This window comes from Electrophorus electricus, chromosome 1, assembly GCF_013358815.1.
Source record: "Electrophorus electricus isolate fEleEle1 chromosome 1, fEleEle1.pri, whole genome shotgun sequence".
Classification (NCBI taxonomy): domain Eukaryota; kingdom Metazoa; phylum Chordata; class Actinopteri; order Gymnotiformes; family Gymnotidae; genus Electrophorus; species Electrophorus electricus.
The window spans coordinates 5,942,319-5,962,630 of NC_049535.1; the positions used below are offsets into that span (position 1 = coordinate 5,942,319).

General features: G+C 40.4%; 2 protein-coding genes across 2 annotated transcripts; both read left to right on the forward strand.

Moving 5' to 3' along the window:
• The first annotated feature begins 380 nt into the window (after positions 1–380).
• Positions 381–5,795, forward strand: lins1 (lines homolog 1). The gene is given in 13 exon segments (XM_035533371.1): positions 381–409; positions 666–756; positions 1,397–1,441; positions 1,443–1,500; positions 1,503–1,538; positions 1,730–1,878; positions 1,880–1,915; positions 1,917–2,141; positions 2,143–2,193; positions 2,195–2,303; positions 2,306–2,326; positions 2,804–2,990; positions 3,115–5,795. Coding segments are annotated over 13 exon segments (1,740 nt in total). The 3' UTR covers positions 3,818–5,795.
• A 139-nt stretch (positions 5,796–5,934) lies between these two features.
• Positions 5,935–20,175, forward strand: cers3a (ceramide synthase 3a). Its single transcript, XM_027004529.2, has 11 exons — positions 5,935–6,052; positions 8,089–8,271; positions 8,523–8,640; positions 9,404–9,522; positions 9,969–10,026; positions 11,881–11,931; positions 12,436–12,528; positions 12,702–12,830; positions 12,920–13,026; positions 13,194–13,347; positions 19,695–20,175. Exons 2-11 carry the CDS (start codon positions 8,099–8,101, stop codon positions 19,830–19,832), a joined length of 1,140 nt encoding a protein of 379 aa, XP_026860330.2. The 5' UTR covers positions 5,935–6,052; positions 8,089–8,098; the 3' UTR covers positions 19,833–20,175.
• The last annotated feature ends 137 nt before the right edge of the window (positions 20,176–20,312 follow it).

Consider the following 20,312-nt stretch of genomic DNA (forward strand, 5'->3'; position numbering starts at 1 on the left):
TGTGAAACCTGTCTCTACATTTGTTCATTTTCAGTCACAATTCTCACGCGTGGCATATATGTTGTCCGGACATGGATGGAGGTTATTCAGATTTGCATGCAGTGTTCACTGTGTTGCAGTCTGGAGGTATTCCTGGTATGACTAGTAAGGAATTTTCGAGTAGGATTTCATCAGCTGTAAGCACTTTAAATACTTTAATGCAGTCTACACAAAGCGTGAGAAGTGAAGTCAGAGATTTAATTTGTCTGTGCCTTACTGTTATTGAAAAAGTAATTGCCAGTCAGTCATCAAAGAGTTTACCACAAAATGTCAAAGTGTTCTATGAAGATATCATAAAGAAACTCTTCGGAGATATCAGTCTGATGCCAGAACTTGTGAGTATGTGTTCAGAGACAGGACGTGTCCTAACGTTGAACTTGGAGCAATTTTGTTTTCTTCTGCTTTTCAAAAAAAAGAAGAAGTTATATTATTATTATTATTATTATTATTATTATTAATAATAATAATAATAATAATAATAATAATAATAATAACAAATTATTACTATTGTTATTATTTTTTAATTTATTTTTAATTTTTTTATTTTTTATTTTTTACGAGACATGCTTTTTAATGACACCACAAAGGCACAACACTGATGTCTTGGCATTTTCTTGTTGTTGCAGGTACATTTTCTCAACTACCCAGGACAGATTCTTGTCCCATTTAACTGCAAAGTGTATGTCATCATTTGTCGTTTATGACATCAGTATTCGTGTGAGTATTGCAGTTTTGTGAGCAAAACTTCAAAAGCTGAATCAGACAAAGCTGACTCAAACAGATTTTTTTAAACATTACACTACTCCTAAACGCATGCTGATTTATATTATTTTAATATATCTTAGCATGTGACTATGCTTTTTGGATGTTAATAATATAATTATATTAATATATTATTAATCTTCAAATAGCATAGTCATATGCATTCTATGCTTATCAATTGATAGTCATAAATATACATATGACTATCAATATGAGCCACGCCCCTCTCTGCTTTAATTTCTCTAACCACATTGGCTTCAGCTTGGCTAAAAATGTTTTGAAAGGGAAACTGTTTTATGAAGAGTAGAGCTTGGCTAGCTGTTATTTGTCTGCTTATGTCTCTAGGATCTTATGGTAAAGGGCTGGTCTGTATATATAGAGCGAAAAATATTGTCATTTTAAAACACATAAGTCCTGTAAAATCTCAATGTTAAATTATATTAAAAAATTCAGGTAACCAAGGATTGCAGAGCTCCTGTATTGATTAGACTATGCTCTACATGGTCTATGCATTTGTAATCTAATATAAACACTAAGTAGATATCATGCATTATTAATAAACATATTTGTCATATAACTTTTATTGGTTCTGCAGCGTGAGAGCAACCCTGTTTGGACAGCCACTTTGGTCGAAACATTTAAAGAAATCAGGCCCTGGCTATAGATTGGACTCATGCCTGTGGTCATCAACACATGTGATCAAGGAATACTCAATGGATGTTGCCTCAATAAACAAGGTACTGCAAACCTTTTCTTATGAGGACATTCAGAACTGTGACGAACTGTGGTTGATAAGTGATTATCTTGTGGGTTTATTGTTTTGTCTTTATGTTGCATCTTCGTAACCATTGCTGTGGGTTAATTTCCTGAGAGTCTATTGTGCTGAGCTACTACACGGTAAATGCAAAACTTGTCTTTTGTTCCACAGAGCTCTTGATGAAACTTCTTGCTGGTTTTGAACCGTCCCTCCATTCCCTGTATTCAGAGCTGCTCTCTTGCGCCACCTCTCAACACACGAAAGCAGCAATGCGTGCGGCTTATTCCAGTGACCTGGATATCACTGTATGTGCATTTGTGGGACCTTCTCGAGGCCCTTGCTGCCGCAAGGATGAGACACTGGTGTCTGCTCCTCCATCCAGAGACTGATGTTCCTTCAGGCCTCGGCACTCCTGCACCTAGTAGACTCGGAGGTGGAGTACTTTGTGAAGAAGCGAACGCTGCTGTTACTGAAGCGATGTCTCGCTCAAAGGGCTGGGGAGGAGTGGGCCTTAGGGGAAGGCCACGCCACCCTCTGTGACGCCGAGGGCTGGAGCAGTGACATTCTCGCAATGGCTGACGCCGGTGCTGCAGGCGGTAGATTCTGGTTGGCTCAGGCGAGTGTCCGTCAAGCCATGGGGCGAGTTTCTTTGGTGGGAACAGAGAGAGTTCTGCTGATGGGGAGGGGAAAGATGCTGTGATGTTGAGGGCTGTGAGCCTCATTTTGATCAAGTGTTTGGAGCTCAAATGCAGCATGTTGTCACTGCAGGTAATTAGTTTGCCTTGTTTCAGTTTTGTGTGGCTTGCCCCAAGCTGTGGCTTGTTATTTTTTTTTGAGTTTATAATGATTGTATTACAGCATAGATCAGTAGTGTCATTATTTTGTCTTTTTCTGTGATCTAATCTTAATACACATAATATACTGGGTATACAATGTAAGAGTTCATTCAATTTCCACAGAGTCTTCACACCTAATAAATTAGAATGTTAGTCTCCTGGTAGTACTTTTAACTGATATTAGAAGTTGGACCATATAATGATCCAAGTTAAAGCATATCACTAATTAAAGTTTTAAAAACTTTGTGGTTATAGACTTTTGATTCAAAATACAAGCCATGCAAATAAGTTTAACTGTCTGACTTTGAACAAGTACTTATTAGAACGCATTTGCAAAGTCTCATTTCAAACAGGAGATGGCGCCATTTCGACTTTCAGTAACAAGTTCTTTTCTGTTTTGCTGTTATAGGAGCTTCCCATGCTTTTAATGTCCAGAAGTATGTAATGGAGCTTCTGGTCTTCCTGCAACCGCAGGTATTCCAGTGTCAAAAAGACACACACAACTGCTCTTGGATCTCATTGGTGTTCCATGAACAGGATGATGACATGATGGAATCGGCCAAGGCTCTGACTGCCTTGTATCTGTATCAGAAAAGGTAGGATATTAGATTTTATTAATTTATTGTGAAGTATAGCAATACTATTGGTGACAGTTGGATCAATGGTGTTGTCATTTAGTTGATTTAGAGTGACTTACTGAGAATTCCTTTTTCTTCACAGGTTAGATTCCTCAGACCCCGAGGCTTGTAACTGGGGCTGTAATCCACACTGCCACTTCATACTTCTGCTCCAAAGTCTCTTCTTTGACCATACTGTCCTCCTTGACTTCCTCATTTCTTCTGAAACCTGTTTCTTGGAATACTGTGTCCTGTACCTTAAACATTTACCAGAAAACTGGCAAGAATTTTGTAATGCTTGCAGTCGTATTGAATACTCAGAGAGGAGATTTGGAAGCTGTGAGGTGGTGATGGAAGCCCTGCCACTACCTGCAGTGTCTGGAGCTTCATCGATCCCACAAGGAACAACAGTTACACCTCGACTTAAAATCGATCCCCAGTTTACAACTACTCAGCAACCTGGGAAGGAGCCTGTATTCAGTTCTTTTCCACGACTGGTTGATTATGAGAGCTCGGAGGAGTCAGAGGAGGAAGAACAGAATGTTTTGAATCCCCAGACAAAGAGTAACCCAGAGAAACCAGTGGTAAACCGCAGCATGAGACAAGTGAAGAGCCTTTCCCGATCAGTTGCTAGAGCAGAGAAGGCGAGGACTGACTCCACTGACTCTCTTCTTAGAAAGGTTGTGTTGTGCCTTACTGAGTTAAGGAGAGTTATCAGCAGACTTCACACCAGGGGGCTCTTCCCTTACAATCCTAGTTCACTTCTTAGGTTGCTAATGGCTGTTGAGGCCAAGGGTAATTTGTGAGACCCAACAGTAAGCCAGCCCAAGTGATATAAAGACTGTAAAACTGTAAAGGTTTCTCCCACTGCAACCATTTTGGACAATTTAATATTTGTATAGTGTCTCAAAACAAAACTCAACTCATAATCTGGCCACAAATTATAAATACACACAGTGATTAGGTATCTTAACACAATGTTAACTCTGTTGCAAAACATAAGGCAAATCTGATTAATCAAAGCACCTAGATAAAAACTAGCCAAGTAAACTTTAGTGCTATTAGGGAATAGTTTAATGTTCGAATTTAGCTCTGATCTAAAATGTGTTGTGAAAAATACAATACAGTTGATGGCTCGATAACATGAGGACTTTAGTTTGTGCCTCATCATTAGTAAATCATAATTTGATGGTGGGAGAAGAGGACAAAATGATTAGCTTTTCTTAACAGCAATGACAGAATTTAATGTAGTACAGAATTTCAGGAAGATCAGTGCTGTGACTCACTGGACTTCAGCGGTGGGTGTAATCATTAACCTTTCATAGTGTTTGTGGCAGTTCATTTGCATAATCCAGAGCCCTGCTTCTGTTTGGTTTTTTTTTGTTTTTTTTTGAGACAGTGTCTCAGATGTGTGGATGTTTGTTTGAGTGGTAATTGAACCAAATTCCTCTCAGTCAAGCACTGACTTGTATGGCAATAAAGTACTGAAACTTAAAACTAAAATGATTTATTAAATCTCTTTTAGGTTGTTTACTTTAATGTAATATACATCTTAGCTATATTATTCCAACAATCCTAGATTATTGTTTTGTTTGTGGAGACTGCAAAAATCAATATAACAGTCCAGTGTCAATTTACCAATATGTAGAGTCCATGAATACATGGTTAACTAAATGAAACAAAAGTAAAGCTGGCTATAACACAGAGGCTAGGATTAACGATGAGCAGCAACAAAACCGTGCAAACACGGGGATTAAATACATGGGCTAATGAGCACTAAACAAGACACAGGTGCAAACTCATGAGGGGCAGAGAAAATGAACCAATGAACGAAACACAGGAAGTAAAGCCATAGAAAGACAAGACAGGGAAACCATGGAGACAGGGATGCTGGGATGGTGGCCAATAATGACAACTACAAAAACAGTAGTGTGTCCCATGTGCTGGGTTAAATCTTCATGAAAATTCTATTTTTCATTAGGGAAGACTTCCATAAATTGAAATAAGATTGCTTTTAATCCAACATTTACATGACACTAGCAGGAACTCAGATCAGTCAGCATTCACATTCAAACAATAAGGAGAATCAACAATTTAAGGCAACACCAAAACTGGGGACATATCAGTATAAATGCAATTAAAAATAAATGGTGCAATTAAAAGATTATACCAACAGGTTATTGAAGGCTCTTGCTTCTTAAGTAATCTGGTGTGATGCAATCCATTCTCAGCCTGGCTCCTCCTTTTAGGAAAACACACTCTGAAATGTACACCCTCCTGATAAACTCACAACTACAAAGACGTTTTTACTTTCATTTATCCAAATCCAGAAGCATTAAGCAACATTATTTTCCCTGATCATGAAACCATCACTCAACCAGAACAAGTCAATGTTTTATTAAACCCCTCCCCATTCTCATTTTTTATTCTTATTCAAGTGTACAATGACAAAGCTATGCGATATATAATAATCATAAATAATAAAAGAATATGACAATGTTTAAGATATTATATGCACAAAAAATACAGTTCAATATGGATGTACAGTAAAAGATATAAATTGTACAGCACCATGTGGGTGGATCATGATACAATATAATAATCTAAGGCATATAAAATCATTATAAACCAATACCTGTGTTTCATCTGTCTTATCTCTGTGTTTACTTTTTTTATCCAGAGGCAAGTAACTGTGTCCGCATAGCTCAGCTCAGAACTATCACTGTGCGAATCTGGAGAGTCCTTGGGGCATACTGTTTTTTTCCCGGCCAGTGAGTGTGCGTCAGTCAGCCAACAAATCCTTTGTTACCTGAGGAAGGTTGGGAGGGAGGAGGAGGAGGAGACAAAAAAGAGAGTCAATTGTAAGTAAGCTGGGTGTGCCTGTAAGAAATTCCAAACAAAGAGTAATCCTGTGCGACCGGAGCTAAGCGTTGCTGTCATGCACCACGGTTTGCCAGCGGGCCAGCAGGACACAGAGACAGCAGGGGTGTGCAGCTCGCTCTTCTGCCCACATACTGAAGCGGGGAGCCGAGAGGAGAGAGGTAGGTCTGCTCCCCAGCCTTAGCTTGGGTGAGGGCAGCTCTGGGCTTCTGTCGTGACCTGTTGCTGTTAAATCTGCATTTACTCTCCCCTTTCCGCCCTCTTACGTATCCACTTGCATGTCAGCAAAGGTCTGAACAAGTGACAAAGGGAGAGAGCGAGAGAGCGCGAGAGAGAGCGAGAGAGAGATTTGGGACAGGAAAGGACCTTTACAGCTAACCGGCAGAGATTTGCTGTCAGTTGTGTTTGAAGTAGAAGTGGCACATGCTGTTAGGACATTCCAGTTTATTTGGCAGTGCAAGTTCCATGAAACTGCTCTGATTTTAAAATTACTCTTACTTTCTGTGTGCTCCACAATATTGGCCACTTGATATTTCGGTGTATGTTTCTGCTCTTTAGTGATCTGTCAGTATTATTAGTGTTAAAACATTCTTTAACAGTGATTCCAGTAAAAGTCTCTCTCTGTTAGACTTTATCAAACTTTAATTACAACATTATCTATTGGCTTCATTCTCTTAGGATACATTTTCCATCATAAAATTAAAGTACTGGACATTTAAATCACATGGGTCACTGTGAGCTTTTTTTAAGGATATCCTCTCCTTAATCAATATAATACATTAAATCCTAACTGAAGATAGTTGTCACAGAATGGTTCCTAAGAGATTACAGGTTAATTGTTTTACAGATCCATTCTGATTTCACTGCCTGGCATCCACGCACATGTGAAATACACAAAGTGGTGACCTATTTGCAGCACACTGATGCGATTAGAAATGGTTAACTTGAACAGAGCTACCCTGGTTACCCTGGTTACCCCTAACCGTGTATATGAAGGCTGCTTATCAAAAGAAGAGTCAGCCTACTTAGAAGCTGTGTTGGAGGAAGAAGCGTGTGTGCACACGTGGAGCCAACATTGTTTACACAACTCACGGCCTTTGCACTTTGCAGTTGGCGGACTGTTCAGGGATGTACTACTGAACATATTCCGGAAAAGTCACAAATGTGCATGTTTTTTGAACAGTACCTTACTGTTCATTGTTGATTTGGTTCATCTGTCTGGTTAAGATAGGTAATGCTATAAAGGAGAGCTAATAAAGAAATGTCTTTGGTTCACCGCGAACATTGAAACACAAAGCTTTAACCTTGATGATTTTTTAATGGTTATTATGATAACTAGTCCTACCAGTTGAATGGGACAATTCCTATTTAGCATCCACCCGTAATCATTGTTTTGGATAATGCTTTGTACTTGCCAACATCTAAAAGGAAAATTGCATGTCCACTGAATTTTAATTACCCAAAAGACATTCATGTGCATGAGAGCTGGGTGTTCCTAAGCATTCCTGTTGTGTGTCTGCGCGTATCTGCATCCGTATTCGTGTGAACGTGCAGGTCTGGGCAAATGGTTTTACCTAAGGTCATCACAGCCCCTATTAAGTTTGTTTTCTGTTACAGCAGATATGTTTTGCCGTCAGCAGATTCGAAAAGCCCGGTGACTTTGTCAGTATTTTGAAAGCTTGTGGAGCTTGATGCACAGTGCCCTGGAAATCTCAAACTCCTTTAACATGAACTGCTGTAAAGAGAACCTTTACGCAGTGATTTGGTAGTATGCTGTCCTGTGGTGGTTGCTAGGATCCAGGGACTGCATTCACTGACTCTTTGGCATGTTTGCTATTAATGAAAATGGGTGCAGGGAAGGACCACTGTCCAAATATTTACACTGGAAATAACACGAAGCTCTGCTAGTCTAGGACTGTAAATCCAAACTCTTTATAGGCTTTGTTTGCTTGCATTATGAATACCTATGCAATGTTTTTTTTTTCTTTTATTGTGAATAGCTTTGTGTTTCTTTCTTTGAGCCCTCTATGAGTTTCACGGATTAGTTTCTTTTTTCAGAGAAGTACTTTTCACAATCTCAAGAACAATCTCAGGAACATTTAAGGAACACTTCCTTTTTAATAAATTATTATTATTCAATAATAATAATCCTTAATAGGGACCCCTCTGATGTGTGCTTTATTTTCTCATTTGACAGAGTGTGCGGGATGATTGAGACCATTAGTGAATGGTTCTGGTGGGACCGCCTTTGGCTGCCCTTCAACCTCACGTGGACAGATCTAGAGGACAAGGATGGGCGTGTCTATGGCAAGGTGTCAGACTTGTATATCACCTTGCCCTACTCAATGGGCTTCCTCATCATTAGATACATATTTGAAAGGTAGGTTCTCAGAAACTGGATGGGTTTATCATGGCAAACTTAGATACGGTTTTGCCAAATCTATAATCTAAGGTTCTATAATCTAAGGAAACCATGCAATTACAACACTCAATTCACAACACTAAATGAAGCTGGGAACTCATTCAAATAAAAACAATTAAATGGATATCCATGCTAGTGTGTGATCCTCCAGTCTATGCACCAGATCCTTCAATGGGTGGTGTCACGTTGTAAATTGTTTCGTTTCTCAGGTTTGTGGCCACACCGTTGGCAGCCTTCCTAGGTCTGAGAGAGAAGACCAAGCAGAACGTGGAATACAATGCCATCCTGGAGCATTACTATGCATCACGGTCTAAAACCCCAGGAAAGGTATTGCGCAGAATTTGACTCAACACTCACTACACTCACCACTCACTTTATTAGAAACATTTGTTTATTAGACACACCTTGTAGGTGTACACATAGAACCCCTTGCCTACATTTTGCCCTGCACAATGTGTTAAGCAGAAGCTGAGCAGTAATTCAGTGAGTATGTAAAAAGACCTACAAACCCATCAGGAGCTGTTTCTCACTGTTGTAAGCAAAAGTTAAAAGCTTCCTGTAAATTCACCTTATGTAGCACTAGTCCACATCAACAGCCTTTACACTTGCATATCTACTGTGTTTCTCACAAAAGTATAAAAAGAATATAACAGCCATACACAAACAACCCAGATTATTCAACAATGACCTTGACTAGGACAGAATTCAGGGGCCAGTCAGATGTGTCTCTGCTGTCTGGTGCCTGATATTAGATTAACAAATATGTACTATATCAGTGAATAACAATTATCACACTTTCAGAAATCCCCTTTCATCCTTCTGCAGATCATAATGAGCTTCTACTTACCTCACTGTCACTGGTTAAAATTATTTTTCTTTAATATATTTCTTGCCACTCACTAGCACCAGAGAGTAATTGGTTTTCATAAAGTTTGCTTCAGTCAACTCTGGGGTCAATTTACATGTCTTTATTCCTATTAGGAGTTAACTTGGCTATCTTCCCTGCCATCTCATTAAAGCAATCCATGCAACTAGTGGAATCCCACTCCTTATTCCCACTCTCTGTACTTCCCTCTGTGTGGGACCCCAGGTGGATATCACGGGCCTGTCCAAGAAATGTGGCTGGTCCAGCCGACATATGGAACGCTGGTTCAGGAGGAGACGCAACCAGGAGCGCCCTGGGGTCCTTAAAAAGTTCAGGGAAGCCAGGTAACTGTGACATTGATCAAACTGGTTGAGTATACTTAAACATAAACCATACTGAAACAGTTCACTAGATTTCCAATATTTGTATAGTAGTTGTGTATCTTCTAGTCCTGAGTACACAGTACATTAATTAATTTTGGTTGACAGTGATGAGGAAAAGCAACTGGTGTACATACATAAAAAAAAAAAAAATCCTCAACTAATGAAGGGAATTTTTCAGGTTGTATTTGGTTGGATGCAGTTTATCAGTTTATCATGTACACAACATTAACATACATGTGTTCTGTTGTACACAGTAAAAGAATATCACCATGATCAAATTGGCAGATAGGCTGTTTTCATTTTGGCAAAAATAGCTATGACGCCGGCTTCGACTAATGTACCAGAAATCCTTCCATGGCCAAAGGTTTTGCCATTTGCTTTAACTGCCATTGCTTTGTTTCCTCAAGCTGGAGATTTGTATTCTATGTAGGGGCCTTCATTGGTGGCATTGTAGCCCTGTATGATGTAAGTATTTCTCCTTTACCACTTGTATGAGACAATAAAGGTGTAAGAGGTAACCTTGTTAGGTCACGACCTTGGTTGTAGGTGAGTCTGAGTTGTATTAGGGGATTTATATAGTAAGTACAATAATAGGGGTGAGATGGAATAAAAGACAATGGAGATTTGTTTTGGATTTAAACGGTAGCAGAACGACTCACATTTTAAGCCATGCAGGGGTGGGGATAGGAGAGGTGAGTTCTGCCTGTGGATATGCAAATGGACACGCTGTTATGGCTTCAAGTACAATGCTGAGAATGTCAGTTGAACAATGACTCACCTTATATGTCTTGGCATCCAAAAACAGCTATTGTGTACATGGGCAGATGATCACTATGAAAATATAATTCCCTTGCAACACTTTAACATTCACTCCTAAAAGACACTCCTAGTCTGGAGTATTGAGATGAACTCAAGCAAATGAAATTACAAAACTAGGCCGAAGAGCAGTACAGACATTTCTGATTGATGCATTTTTGTAACTTGCAGTTAGTGAGTTTAAAGGAAGACGTCACAACCTCACTGAAAGTACACAGAGTAGTGAATGTATTGAACATACTGGTTGCAGTATTATGTCACTAAATGTGCAGAAAGGACCAACATTTGTCATCTGTACTCCTAATGTCGCTCTTCACAGTTTTCATCACCTGCTTTTAGTCAGAATTTTTTGATTCTCTGCTGTTGTCTTCCATAAGTGGCACAATAGCAAGTGTAATGGGAAAGAATGAAAGAGACCAGGAAGAGGAAAAAAAAGTGTATGTGCACATTTCTGTTCCCTGGAAAGAAAAATTAAAAGTAAAGGGACCACTTTTCTTTATTGCGACACATGTTGATAAGGTGACTGAATTCGAATAGTGTGAAGCATTTATCTTATAGATCAACTTCTACATAGATCAACATAATTGTATGTGGATCAACATAAATGTATATTTATAGCCAGGATAGCAACAGGGCAGGGCCCACTGGCACCAGTCCAGAATGATAATATGGCACTCTTAGCTTTTTCACGAGAACACCCATTGGCTTTCACTGAATCATATACTTGAAAGATTTGAAAGTACATATTAAATGAATGCAAAACGTTGTAATTAGTATGGTAATTTACGGTCTATTTCTTTTTCCACTATAAACACAAATTTGATCATTATAAGAACACATTTTTTGTTGCAAATGACATTTCAGGGCAAACTGAGAATTAGTTTCTTGTGATGAAATTTAAAATGTCTTATTTTGCTGAATTGATTTTATAAACTTGCAGCAAGCCTTTCTAGATAATTGTGAATTGTGAAGAGGGCTCAAACTTTTATAAATTAAACAATGATGTATGGGTCAGAGAGCCATTCCATATACAGTATGGGGAATAGTTTGGAGACATTTAGGAATACATTTAATTCATAATTTTTAATGACAAGTTTTTTGAATAGTTATCATTCTTTATAATAATTGTTCTGGCATTGGTGCCTTTTGTAACAATTGATCCTGGCATTCAAAATCAAATCTAATGAAATGAACAATATCCCAGCGTACACTTCAGATCAGCTTATCTCACCATATTCTATAAAAGCCACAATCATTTTTGTTTGTGAAGTTCTGTTTTTAGAAGTGAAATATATATATATATATATATATATATATATATATATATATATATATATATATATATATATATATATATAAATATATATATATATATATATATATATATATTTATAAAGAAGTGAAATTAAGTAGTTTGAAAACTATTTTATTTATTTTGAGTTTATTTATTTATTTTATTTTGGTTAATTTTGATAACATTTCATTATGTCTTCTGCCTTTTAGAAACCCTGGTTTTACAATTTAAGAGAAGTTTGGACTGCCTATCCTAAACAGGTACTTTTAACATTTTTCCAGGTTTTGTGAAACATTTATGACTTATGTATGTATCTGCATTCCCATTACACACCCAATTCCTTCTTAACATGTGCAAAAATAAAAACATAGCACATAAGTGAAAAGATTAAACTAGAACTCAACAATATGTTCTTACTTGGTCCGAAACAAAACTTCAGCTTGCATCATATTTAGTCCAAAATCGTGTTTTTTCCTAAAATGAAGCAATGCGTCTGGAATTGTTTAGATCAAATCAACAGCTCAGTGACGTCATTCATGTTGTCCAGCTGCTGTTATGTATAATTCTCTCCCCAGCAGAACCTTTTTAATAACCCAGATGCACTAAGCTACAGTAAATTACATACAGTTGGTGATATACATCATGTTAATAGATAGCGTATGTCTCTTTGTCTATCACTGTAAGAGTCCCAATGTGTTATAATGGTCACAGCAGTACTGGCAGGCTGAAAGCGATATTGTTTCTTGGGTTTTTCTCCCTTGTAGTCAATACTGGAGTCCCAGTACTGGTACTACATACTGGAGATGAGCTTCTACTGGTCACTCCTTTTAAGCATCACGTTTGATGTGAAAAGAAAGGTTCGTATCATACAGCACGATGTTGCGTTTGCACACGCGTTCCTCGTATAATTTTGTGTTTTCAGTTTCAGTTTTCAGATGTTGTTTGTATCTCAGTATGACCAACACTGTGAACAGCTACAGATAAGGCAAATGATGAAGAATCTTTCATGTGGGCATTTTTCATGTGGCAGGATTTCAAGGAACAAATCATTCATCACCTAGCCACACTGACCCTACTGGCATTTTCCTGGTGTGCAAACTACATCCGTGTCGGAACACTAGTCATGCTTGTCCACGACTCCTCTGACGTGTTTTTAGAGGTATCCAATGCAGCTTGTTTAGACATTTCATTTGACCTGGGTGTGTGACAGTTTCTCTTTCTCAACTTGCTCCTCTCTGTTTTGTTCAGTCTGCCAAGGTCTTAAACTATGCCAAGTGGGAAAAGACCTGCAACAGCCTGTTTGCTCTGTTCGCTGTTGTGTTCATGGTCACCAGACTCATCATTTTTCCATTTTGGTAAGATACGTCTGAAGTTGTCCCTTTTCAGGTAGTTTTGAGCGTGTGTGTTTGTGTGAATGCAGCTAATATATAAAGTGCATGGTTAGCAGAGATTCCATTTCAGAGGATATGATATGACATCACAGGAATGTGTTTACAACATCTCTCTTTTGTGTTCATGCCAGGATCATCCACTGTACATGGGTCTACCCACCAGATCACTATCCTGTATTCTTTGGCTATTACTTTTTTAATGCTATGCTTGGCATCCTCTTGATGTTGCACATATTTTGGGCCTACCTGATTGTCAGCATGTTGAAGAAGTTACTCTTTGGCAGCGTAAGTAGTGATTGGATATGTCATAAACTGCCCTCTAAATCATTAAGCTAGCTCACTACATAGAATCTGTAGCAATTTGCAGGCTGTGCACTTCACTGGCCTTTCAGTTTGAAAGGTCACACTTTCATATCATAAGCAGAACAATTAATACCTTGTTTCTCTGTTCGGTCCTGATGATATACTTCTGCTTTGAAGTTAAATGGCTGTGTGTTATCTATAATATAAGCAATGCTGCTGTTAACTCCCTCACAGTGTTTCTTGAAGTCTGTATTCCATCTATACTCCACATAGGCTATGTGTAAGTCCCTCTATTGCCATAAAGACAAATCCCTTTGACATCTCTGTGTAGCAACTTTAACCCTTAAGGAGTCTTAGGCTATTTTGGCCTTTTTGAACACTTTTGATTTTGCCTTTATATAACACCTTAATATTTGCTGTGCCAATGTTTGGTATCTTTTTTTATCAGCATGACATCACCTGACATAGATGGGTTATTTTTTCACTTAGACATCCACTTTATCAACATACTGGTCCAAAAAAACACTCTCCATCCTTCATTGTTAATGTCTGCCATTTGTTGATGCAAGAACTCTGCAGACAATAAGATTAGAACCGCCCTGTGTGCATATGCATCAATGCAGTGTGCGTCAACTAAACTGACCAATCACAGGATGGATGCGAGATTTATGCTAACTGACCCTGCGACCCAGCACTGGCAGGAGGCCAGCAAGTGGTGAGGTGAGGCAGGGCGTAGAAAAGGGAGAGGCAGCTTTCTTGCTCCACTTTGTTTCCTTTCAAGCACGTGCTGTGAGCCGTGCCTCATCACTCGCTCCTCCTCTACACGCAGGCTGCCTGTGTATACCGGTTTGGCTGGTGTGGTGTAAGGGAGTCTGGCATGAAGAAAGTGGTGACAGTTTGATTTCACCAGGAAAGGATGGCAGATGACAGACTACCCCAGAAATAGTGCGCATGCACTCAATGTGTATACACTTGGAATATGCTGGTTAGATTCATGTTTACTGTTTATTTTAATAACGTGCGTGAAGTGCTAAGTTTGAATACAGAACTACTGTATACTGTAACAAGCTCTGCTGGACACACGTGATCTAGCCAGTGCAGGTGGGGGTGTCAGAGTTCAGAGGTCAATCTCCCGGAAGAGATAGTAATGGACAACTGTGAAGAGGAAAGTTTTGCCCCCATACTGAAATAAGTCTGCACTTACAATCTGCCAGGGCCTAGTGGGGAGAGCTGAAGAGAAGCATGATCTCTGCTGCATAATTGCAAACTCATTACAAGTGCTGCAGTTGCTGACGTAATCTTTGATCCTATTTTGCATGCCTGTCCAGCAGAGTTTCTCTCGGGCCTGTCTATAGCAGGCGACAGTCCCTGTGTGTGTGTGTGTGTGTGTGTGTGTGTGTGTGTGCGTGTGGGGGGGTTAACGTTTCTGAATGGAGACACTTGGGAATGAAGACCATCTGGCCCCTGAACAGTGTGCCATTCTGTACGCTAAGCTCATCTTTGCATGACCAGAACTCCCTTATGTCCAAACTTGTGTCATCTTTGCATGCAGGCCAGCCAGCTATTCTGAACAAGTTTTCGGTTGTTGCGACAGTGTGTCTTGGTCTTTGTGGGCTCTGACTCTATGAAGTCGCTGATCAGTCACATTGAGATACTGTGACCGGAGAATGCACTCTAGACGGTGCTGCTCCTTCTCCACAGCACACCACAGTATGCTTGCGGTGATGTGTCCAGCTGTGGCCCTTCTCAGCGTATCGCTTAAATACTTGGATATATGCTCGTATACCACCCAAAGGTAGCGTCTTGAGGATGCTGTATGGCCATGCTGTACAATGCTGTAGGATTCTGTAGGGCCAAGAGCATGCTACGGAGGCACTTTGGTGCACGTAAATGGCTGTCAAACGTGGCCTGTTTACGCAGTACCCTTCGCAAGGCCAAATTGTTGGCATGCAAACACAATGCTAAGGCTCTCATTTTCAAGTTGTGACTCGTTCTGTTCTGATGTAGAGAGGGCCCTTGATGCACATACAACTAGCCGGCCTTCCTGCAGGAGGCAGCACCCAAGGCCATGCTGGCTAGTGTCACTCTGTATTGTCACAGGCTTGGACACGTCATAGTATTCCAGAACTGGTGTGACAGGGTGCTTAATTTCCTCTTAATGCTCGGTCATGTTTTGGGAGGCCAGTGCCATGTCTTTATCCATCAACCTCCTCAATAACTTGCACAGCTCTAGGAATCCAGACAGGAAAGATATTTGACGAATCCCAAAAACCCCCTGCACTGCTTTAGTGTCTGAAGACATGCGCATGTCCATCACTTTCTCTGCCCTTAAGCCTCCCAGCAACAGAGCGTGACCATGAAAGCGGACTGCAGGTACCTTAAATTGAAGCTTTTTTACACTGAGGCTGAGTTTGACTTCCCTGCAGTGGTCCATAAGGGTGAGCAGCTGGTCTTGACATACTCACCCAATGACTAGAATGTCATCCGCTATGGGTTCCAATGCCACCAAGCCCCACCAATAGCATGTACTGTTTCCTCTGGTATATCTTCAGGGCAACAGAGACCCCAGATGGGAAGCCATTGCATTCTCCCTCTAGGTGCCCAGAAGATGGTCATGTGGCCAATTCCCCCATCAAGTCTGCAATGGAGGAATGCATCCCTTTGATCCACCAGCATGAACACTTTAGCCTTAGGGAGTTTGTATAGAACATCTTCCAGGGTGGGTATGATGTAGTGGGTATGATGGGTAGATATGAAGGGTAAATGCCGGAGGGCCTTACTGAGATGCTTTGGGTCAATACAAAGACGCAGCTTGTCTGGTTTCTTAACAATAACCATGTTGCTGATCTAGTCAGTGGGCTCTGTCACTGGAGCTATGTGGCTGTCTGCCTGGTACCGGCCAAGTTGTGCTTTGACAGCAGCTATCATGGCCACCGGGACATTTGTAGGTGCACACTGTATATGTTTTCAGGCTCATCTAAATCAAAGTGCACATCTCCAGGGACCAACTCAATTGGGCCATGGAAAATGTCAGGGTAACTTGTCTGGAGCATCTCCTTAGTCAGGGGTCATGGAGCACTGCTGGAATCTGTGGCGGTGAGAGACAAAGCATTTAAACTGGCGGGGACTGTGAAGTGAACGAGACATAAGCACCCACATGTTGACCCCAAGAGGAGTGGCAGTTGGTCTCAACTATTTCGAACTCCAAGTTGTGTTATTTGCCATGTATAACACGCGCCATTGAAAACATTCAGAGTAAGGGCATGAGCTGACCAGAATACAGCTTCAATTAGAGTTGTTTGGGAGTAATGTATCTTTGGGTGCTAATCTCATTTAATTTTGAAGCTCACCACATCGCATGTAGCGTTAGTGTCGAGCTGCCATTGGATTAGCAACTTGACATACAACTTTTTGGCCTTTGCCCACTTGAAGCCAATTTGCTCTGTGGTATACAGCTCCTTACTCGAAGTGTCATGTAATTCCAGCTAAGTGTCCTCAGGTGCATGCAGTTTGCCCTTTAAATGCCTCCTGTTCACTTTTCAGACAGATCCTTGCAAAATTGTTGTCAGTGCCACGTGCCTTACATCATTTGCCGAATGCTGGACAGCGTTCCTTCCTAGTTATGGTTGGTGCCACAGTAATGGCACAGAACACTCGGGATATCTGTGGCTGCGGATGGACTGACTGGTTGCTGGCGCACTGAATTAGTACAGTCTACGGACGGTCCATCTAGAAACCTTATCAGTCTGCTTATCGGTCAGTTCCGCCAGTCTGCACGTCTCAGCAGTGCTATTTGGGGTCTGCTGACGCTCTCTTAGCAGCCGCCTTCTTGTGTTTTCATCATGCAAGCGTGAGATGAAACTGTCAATTGTGTCACCTTTCTCTTGCTCGCAACAACCCAAGATGTATCGCTCACAGATTACATTCTTTGCCGGTACTCCTCGATGGCGTCGAGCATGGCATTTGTATCCTCGTGTTGCTCCGCCATTATTGTCAGGTTGTGCTTGTAAATGGGATGTCACCCAGCGCCCGTTACACTCCTCAGCCCTGGATTTCTCCAGTTTGGTAGCTAAAGTCTAGTCCTCTAACTCGGCGCCAAATACTTTCGATTTTGCACTCACAGCATCTGAAAGTTTCATCGGCGCAGGTGGCGGGATGTTGCTAGCAGCCGTTGCTAATCAAGCCAACCGTGGGTCGCAGCGCACAGAGATCTGTTGATGTAGACTACTTCTGTTACAACTTGTCAAATAAACAGATGCAGCTGCACACACAAACTACTCTATTCAACAAGCTCTGCTGGAGACACACACAACTTGACAGAAAAGACTGCTGTCAGGATAAGAGTCTGCAGCAGTCTCTTGCACTACAGACCTAACATTTTGACTGATAATGACTTTAGTGCACAACCATCATCAAATGAAGATTCTCATGTTGAGGTGGTTGTTTTTGCATCGTTTATTAAATTTTGTAAGCTTTTGAAACTTTTGGTATAACAAATGATACTACCCTTTCTAAAGCTAGCTTTACTTTTTTTTTTTCAACTGATGATGAAGATTTGACGCCTTGTCACCTCCTCACAGACCTGACCTTTGTCCAGGTCGCAATCTTATCAGTATACGTGACCCTGACGATATTTTAGAAATACTTTGAAAATGTGAATTTTGCTCTCACCTTTCAAAACCTCATACAGTTTTCAATTAATCCACTAAATGTCAAACTAACAAGGCTGAAATAAGGTTGTATCCAGTGGTTGTAGCACAGAAATGGCAGATTAGCATAGAAATGGCAGGTTAGCATAGAAATGGCAGGTTAGCATAGAAATGCCAGGTTATTCCCTTTTTTCCCCCATTTTTTCAACCGCATCAAGTGAGAAATGTAATCCCTAGTACTTCCTTGAGGTTTACCACCAGACAATGAAGTAATATCAGATTTCCTCCGTCTACCATGAGATATGATTTGTGTGAACTGTATGCATTCTTTCCGTTTTGTGATTTAGTGCCTGATATATACAGGAAAATGTTTGGCGGGACGGAACGGAACGGGGGGACACATGAGCGTAGGGTATAGTGGGGCTGGCATTCTATTTTGGTGTTTATGTGAAATGCAGTAGTGTTATGGTGAAAATGAAAGTTATGGTGACTATTGGATATCTCTAGATTTTTAAGTGAATTGTGTTAATTGAGTGTACGTAATGAATTCCACCAGTTTATGAAAAACAGCATGTATCTAAAGAAGGTTGAAGATCTTTGCTTTGGTAATCAGATAATGGGCCAGAATAAATTGTATAATTTGTCCATATGTGACTGACAAAGAAAAATTTTAAGTGTGTACAAACACAGATTTTTTAAGAATATCCAAACTGTCTCTTTTTATTGGACTTTGGGCCATGCATACTTTTTTGTATTGTGTGTAATAAATGCTCCTTGTAGCTTTCAAATAGTTTATAAGTCCCACATGCTTGTACTATGTTTTATTGATGCAGTTGATGCCAGTTAGCAATCTTTGAAGGCAAAGCACCAGCTTGTCCAAACACTGTCCATACTGTCTCGTTTTTGGCTCCCTTTGCCATGAAAATAACCTGTTTAATCACCGCCAGCTTGGTTCACAGGCTCTTTGTTTTCTCTCCTGCCGATAGCACTGACACGGCTAAGTCATAATATGTGTGTGGTTGAATTGGCAAGCTGCTCAGTCTCCTGTTGAATAGAGTGGCCAGAAAATGCCGGAATGAATTACCTCACCTTGCAAATGACCTGCGCGCCTGTTGCTCTCAGCCAGCTAATTAGGTGTGATTTAATGTACATCAAACTGTGCTCAATTGTGCTGTTGGGGAAACTGATTGTCCTCCTCTGCATCTAGTTTATAAAAGTGACTCGTTAAGTTGATTCTCCAGAGAGTGCTTTGAATCATGGGGTTCAGGTTTAGTGCTGTTGAGGTTGGTTTCTCATGTCGGTTTGCTAAGTGGTGGCCAGGTCAGGTCCGTAGTCAGTGTTTTACTATTCATGCGGGATTTATAACCGTGAACCTGCTTGTCATTCTTCCGGGATTTCAATACACTGAAATTTCCTTAAAGTTCTCAGTTGTGCTCAGATGAGACAGGTTGGCAGTCTGTCTTATCTAGCTTGGTACATCCAGTTCCCCAAGTTATGGTTGTATTACTGAAGATTCATTTATTCATACGAACATTTCCATTTCATCAATTTTATAGTCATCATTTTCAGAAGCCCATGAAAACTGAATAGTGGGAACCTTTCTCACTAATATGTTTCAGTATAAATATTATTTTGCTCTTTTAAGTTCATGCTCTTTTTTTTCTTTCTATGACTTCATAGTTAACCAAAGATGAGAGAAGTGACAACGAAGAAGAGGAAGATGATGAAGACAACAGCATGTTTGAGGATGATGATGATGATGGCTACCTAAAAGTTACCAATGGCTGTGGAGGGAGAGGCGGGGAGAACCATCACTAGTGAATGGGCAGTTTCCCCGATTCCCATTGTGACTGAAGGAACTTATGAAGTTGTTTATTTATTTGTTTGTTTTATTTTGTTTGTTTTACTCCACCTCCCCACCCCCCACCCCCCAGCTGGGAAAACCATGCTTCAGGCACTCAGACCCACATTTGATTAATTACCATTGAGAACAAGCCAGAGATCTGAATGAAACGCTCTCGTGTCTCTTGAGAGTGTACTTGCAAAATGCAAACAAGTACTTGTAGTCTTTCACTCAGTGCCAGCATAGACTGGTTTCATTGGCTCCTTCAGTATGGCCACGCCCCCTCTCTGGCCTGCAAAACAGGCAAGAACAGAGAAGCCCCACGCCACCCCACCCCTTTGCAAAAAAAAAAAAAAAAAAAAAAAAAAAAAGGAAAAAAGATCTTCAGAACAAAAGAAATGTTACTTCTCTTCTCCATCGTACCTAATGGGTTCCTCATTGTTTCTCAGAGGGAT

What these genes read in the sequence shown, in the direction of transcription:
- cers3a (XM_027004529.2), top strand. Translation starts at nt 8,099, where the DNA reads ATGATTGAGACCATTAGTGAATGGTTCTGGTGGGACCGCCTTTGGCTG. An exon ending in CTCATCATTTTTCCATTTTG is followed by an intron (nt 13,027 to 13,193) that starts GTAAGATACGTC and finishes TGTTCATGCCAG; the next exon opens with GATCATCCACTGTACATGGG. An exon ending in AGAAGTTACTCTTTGGCAGC is followed by an intron (nt 13,348 to 19,694) that starts GTAAGTAGTGAT and finishes ATGACTTCATAG; the next exon opens with TTAACCAAAGATGAGAGAAG.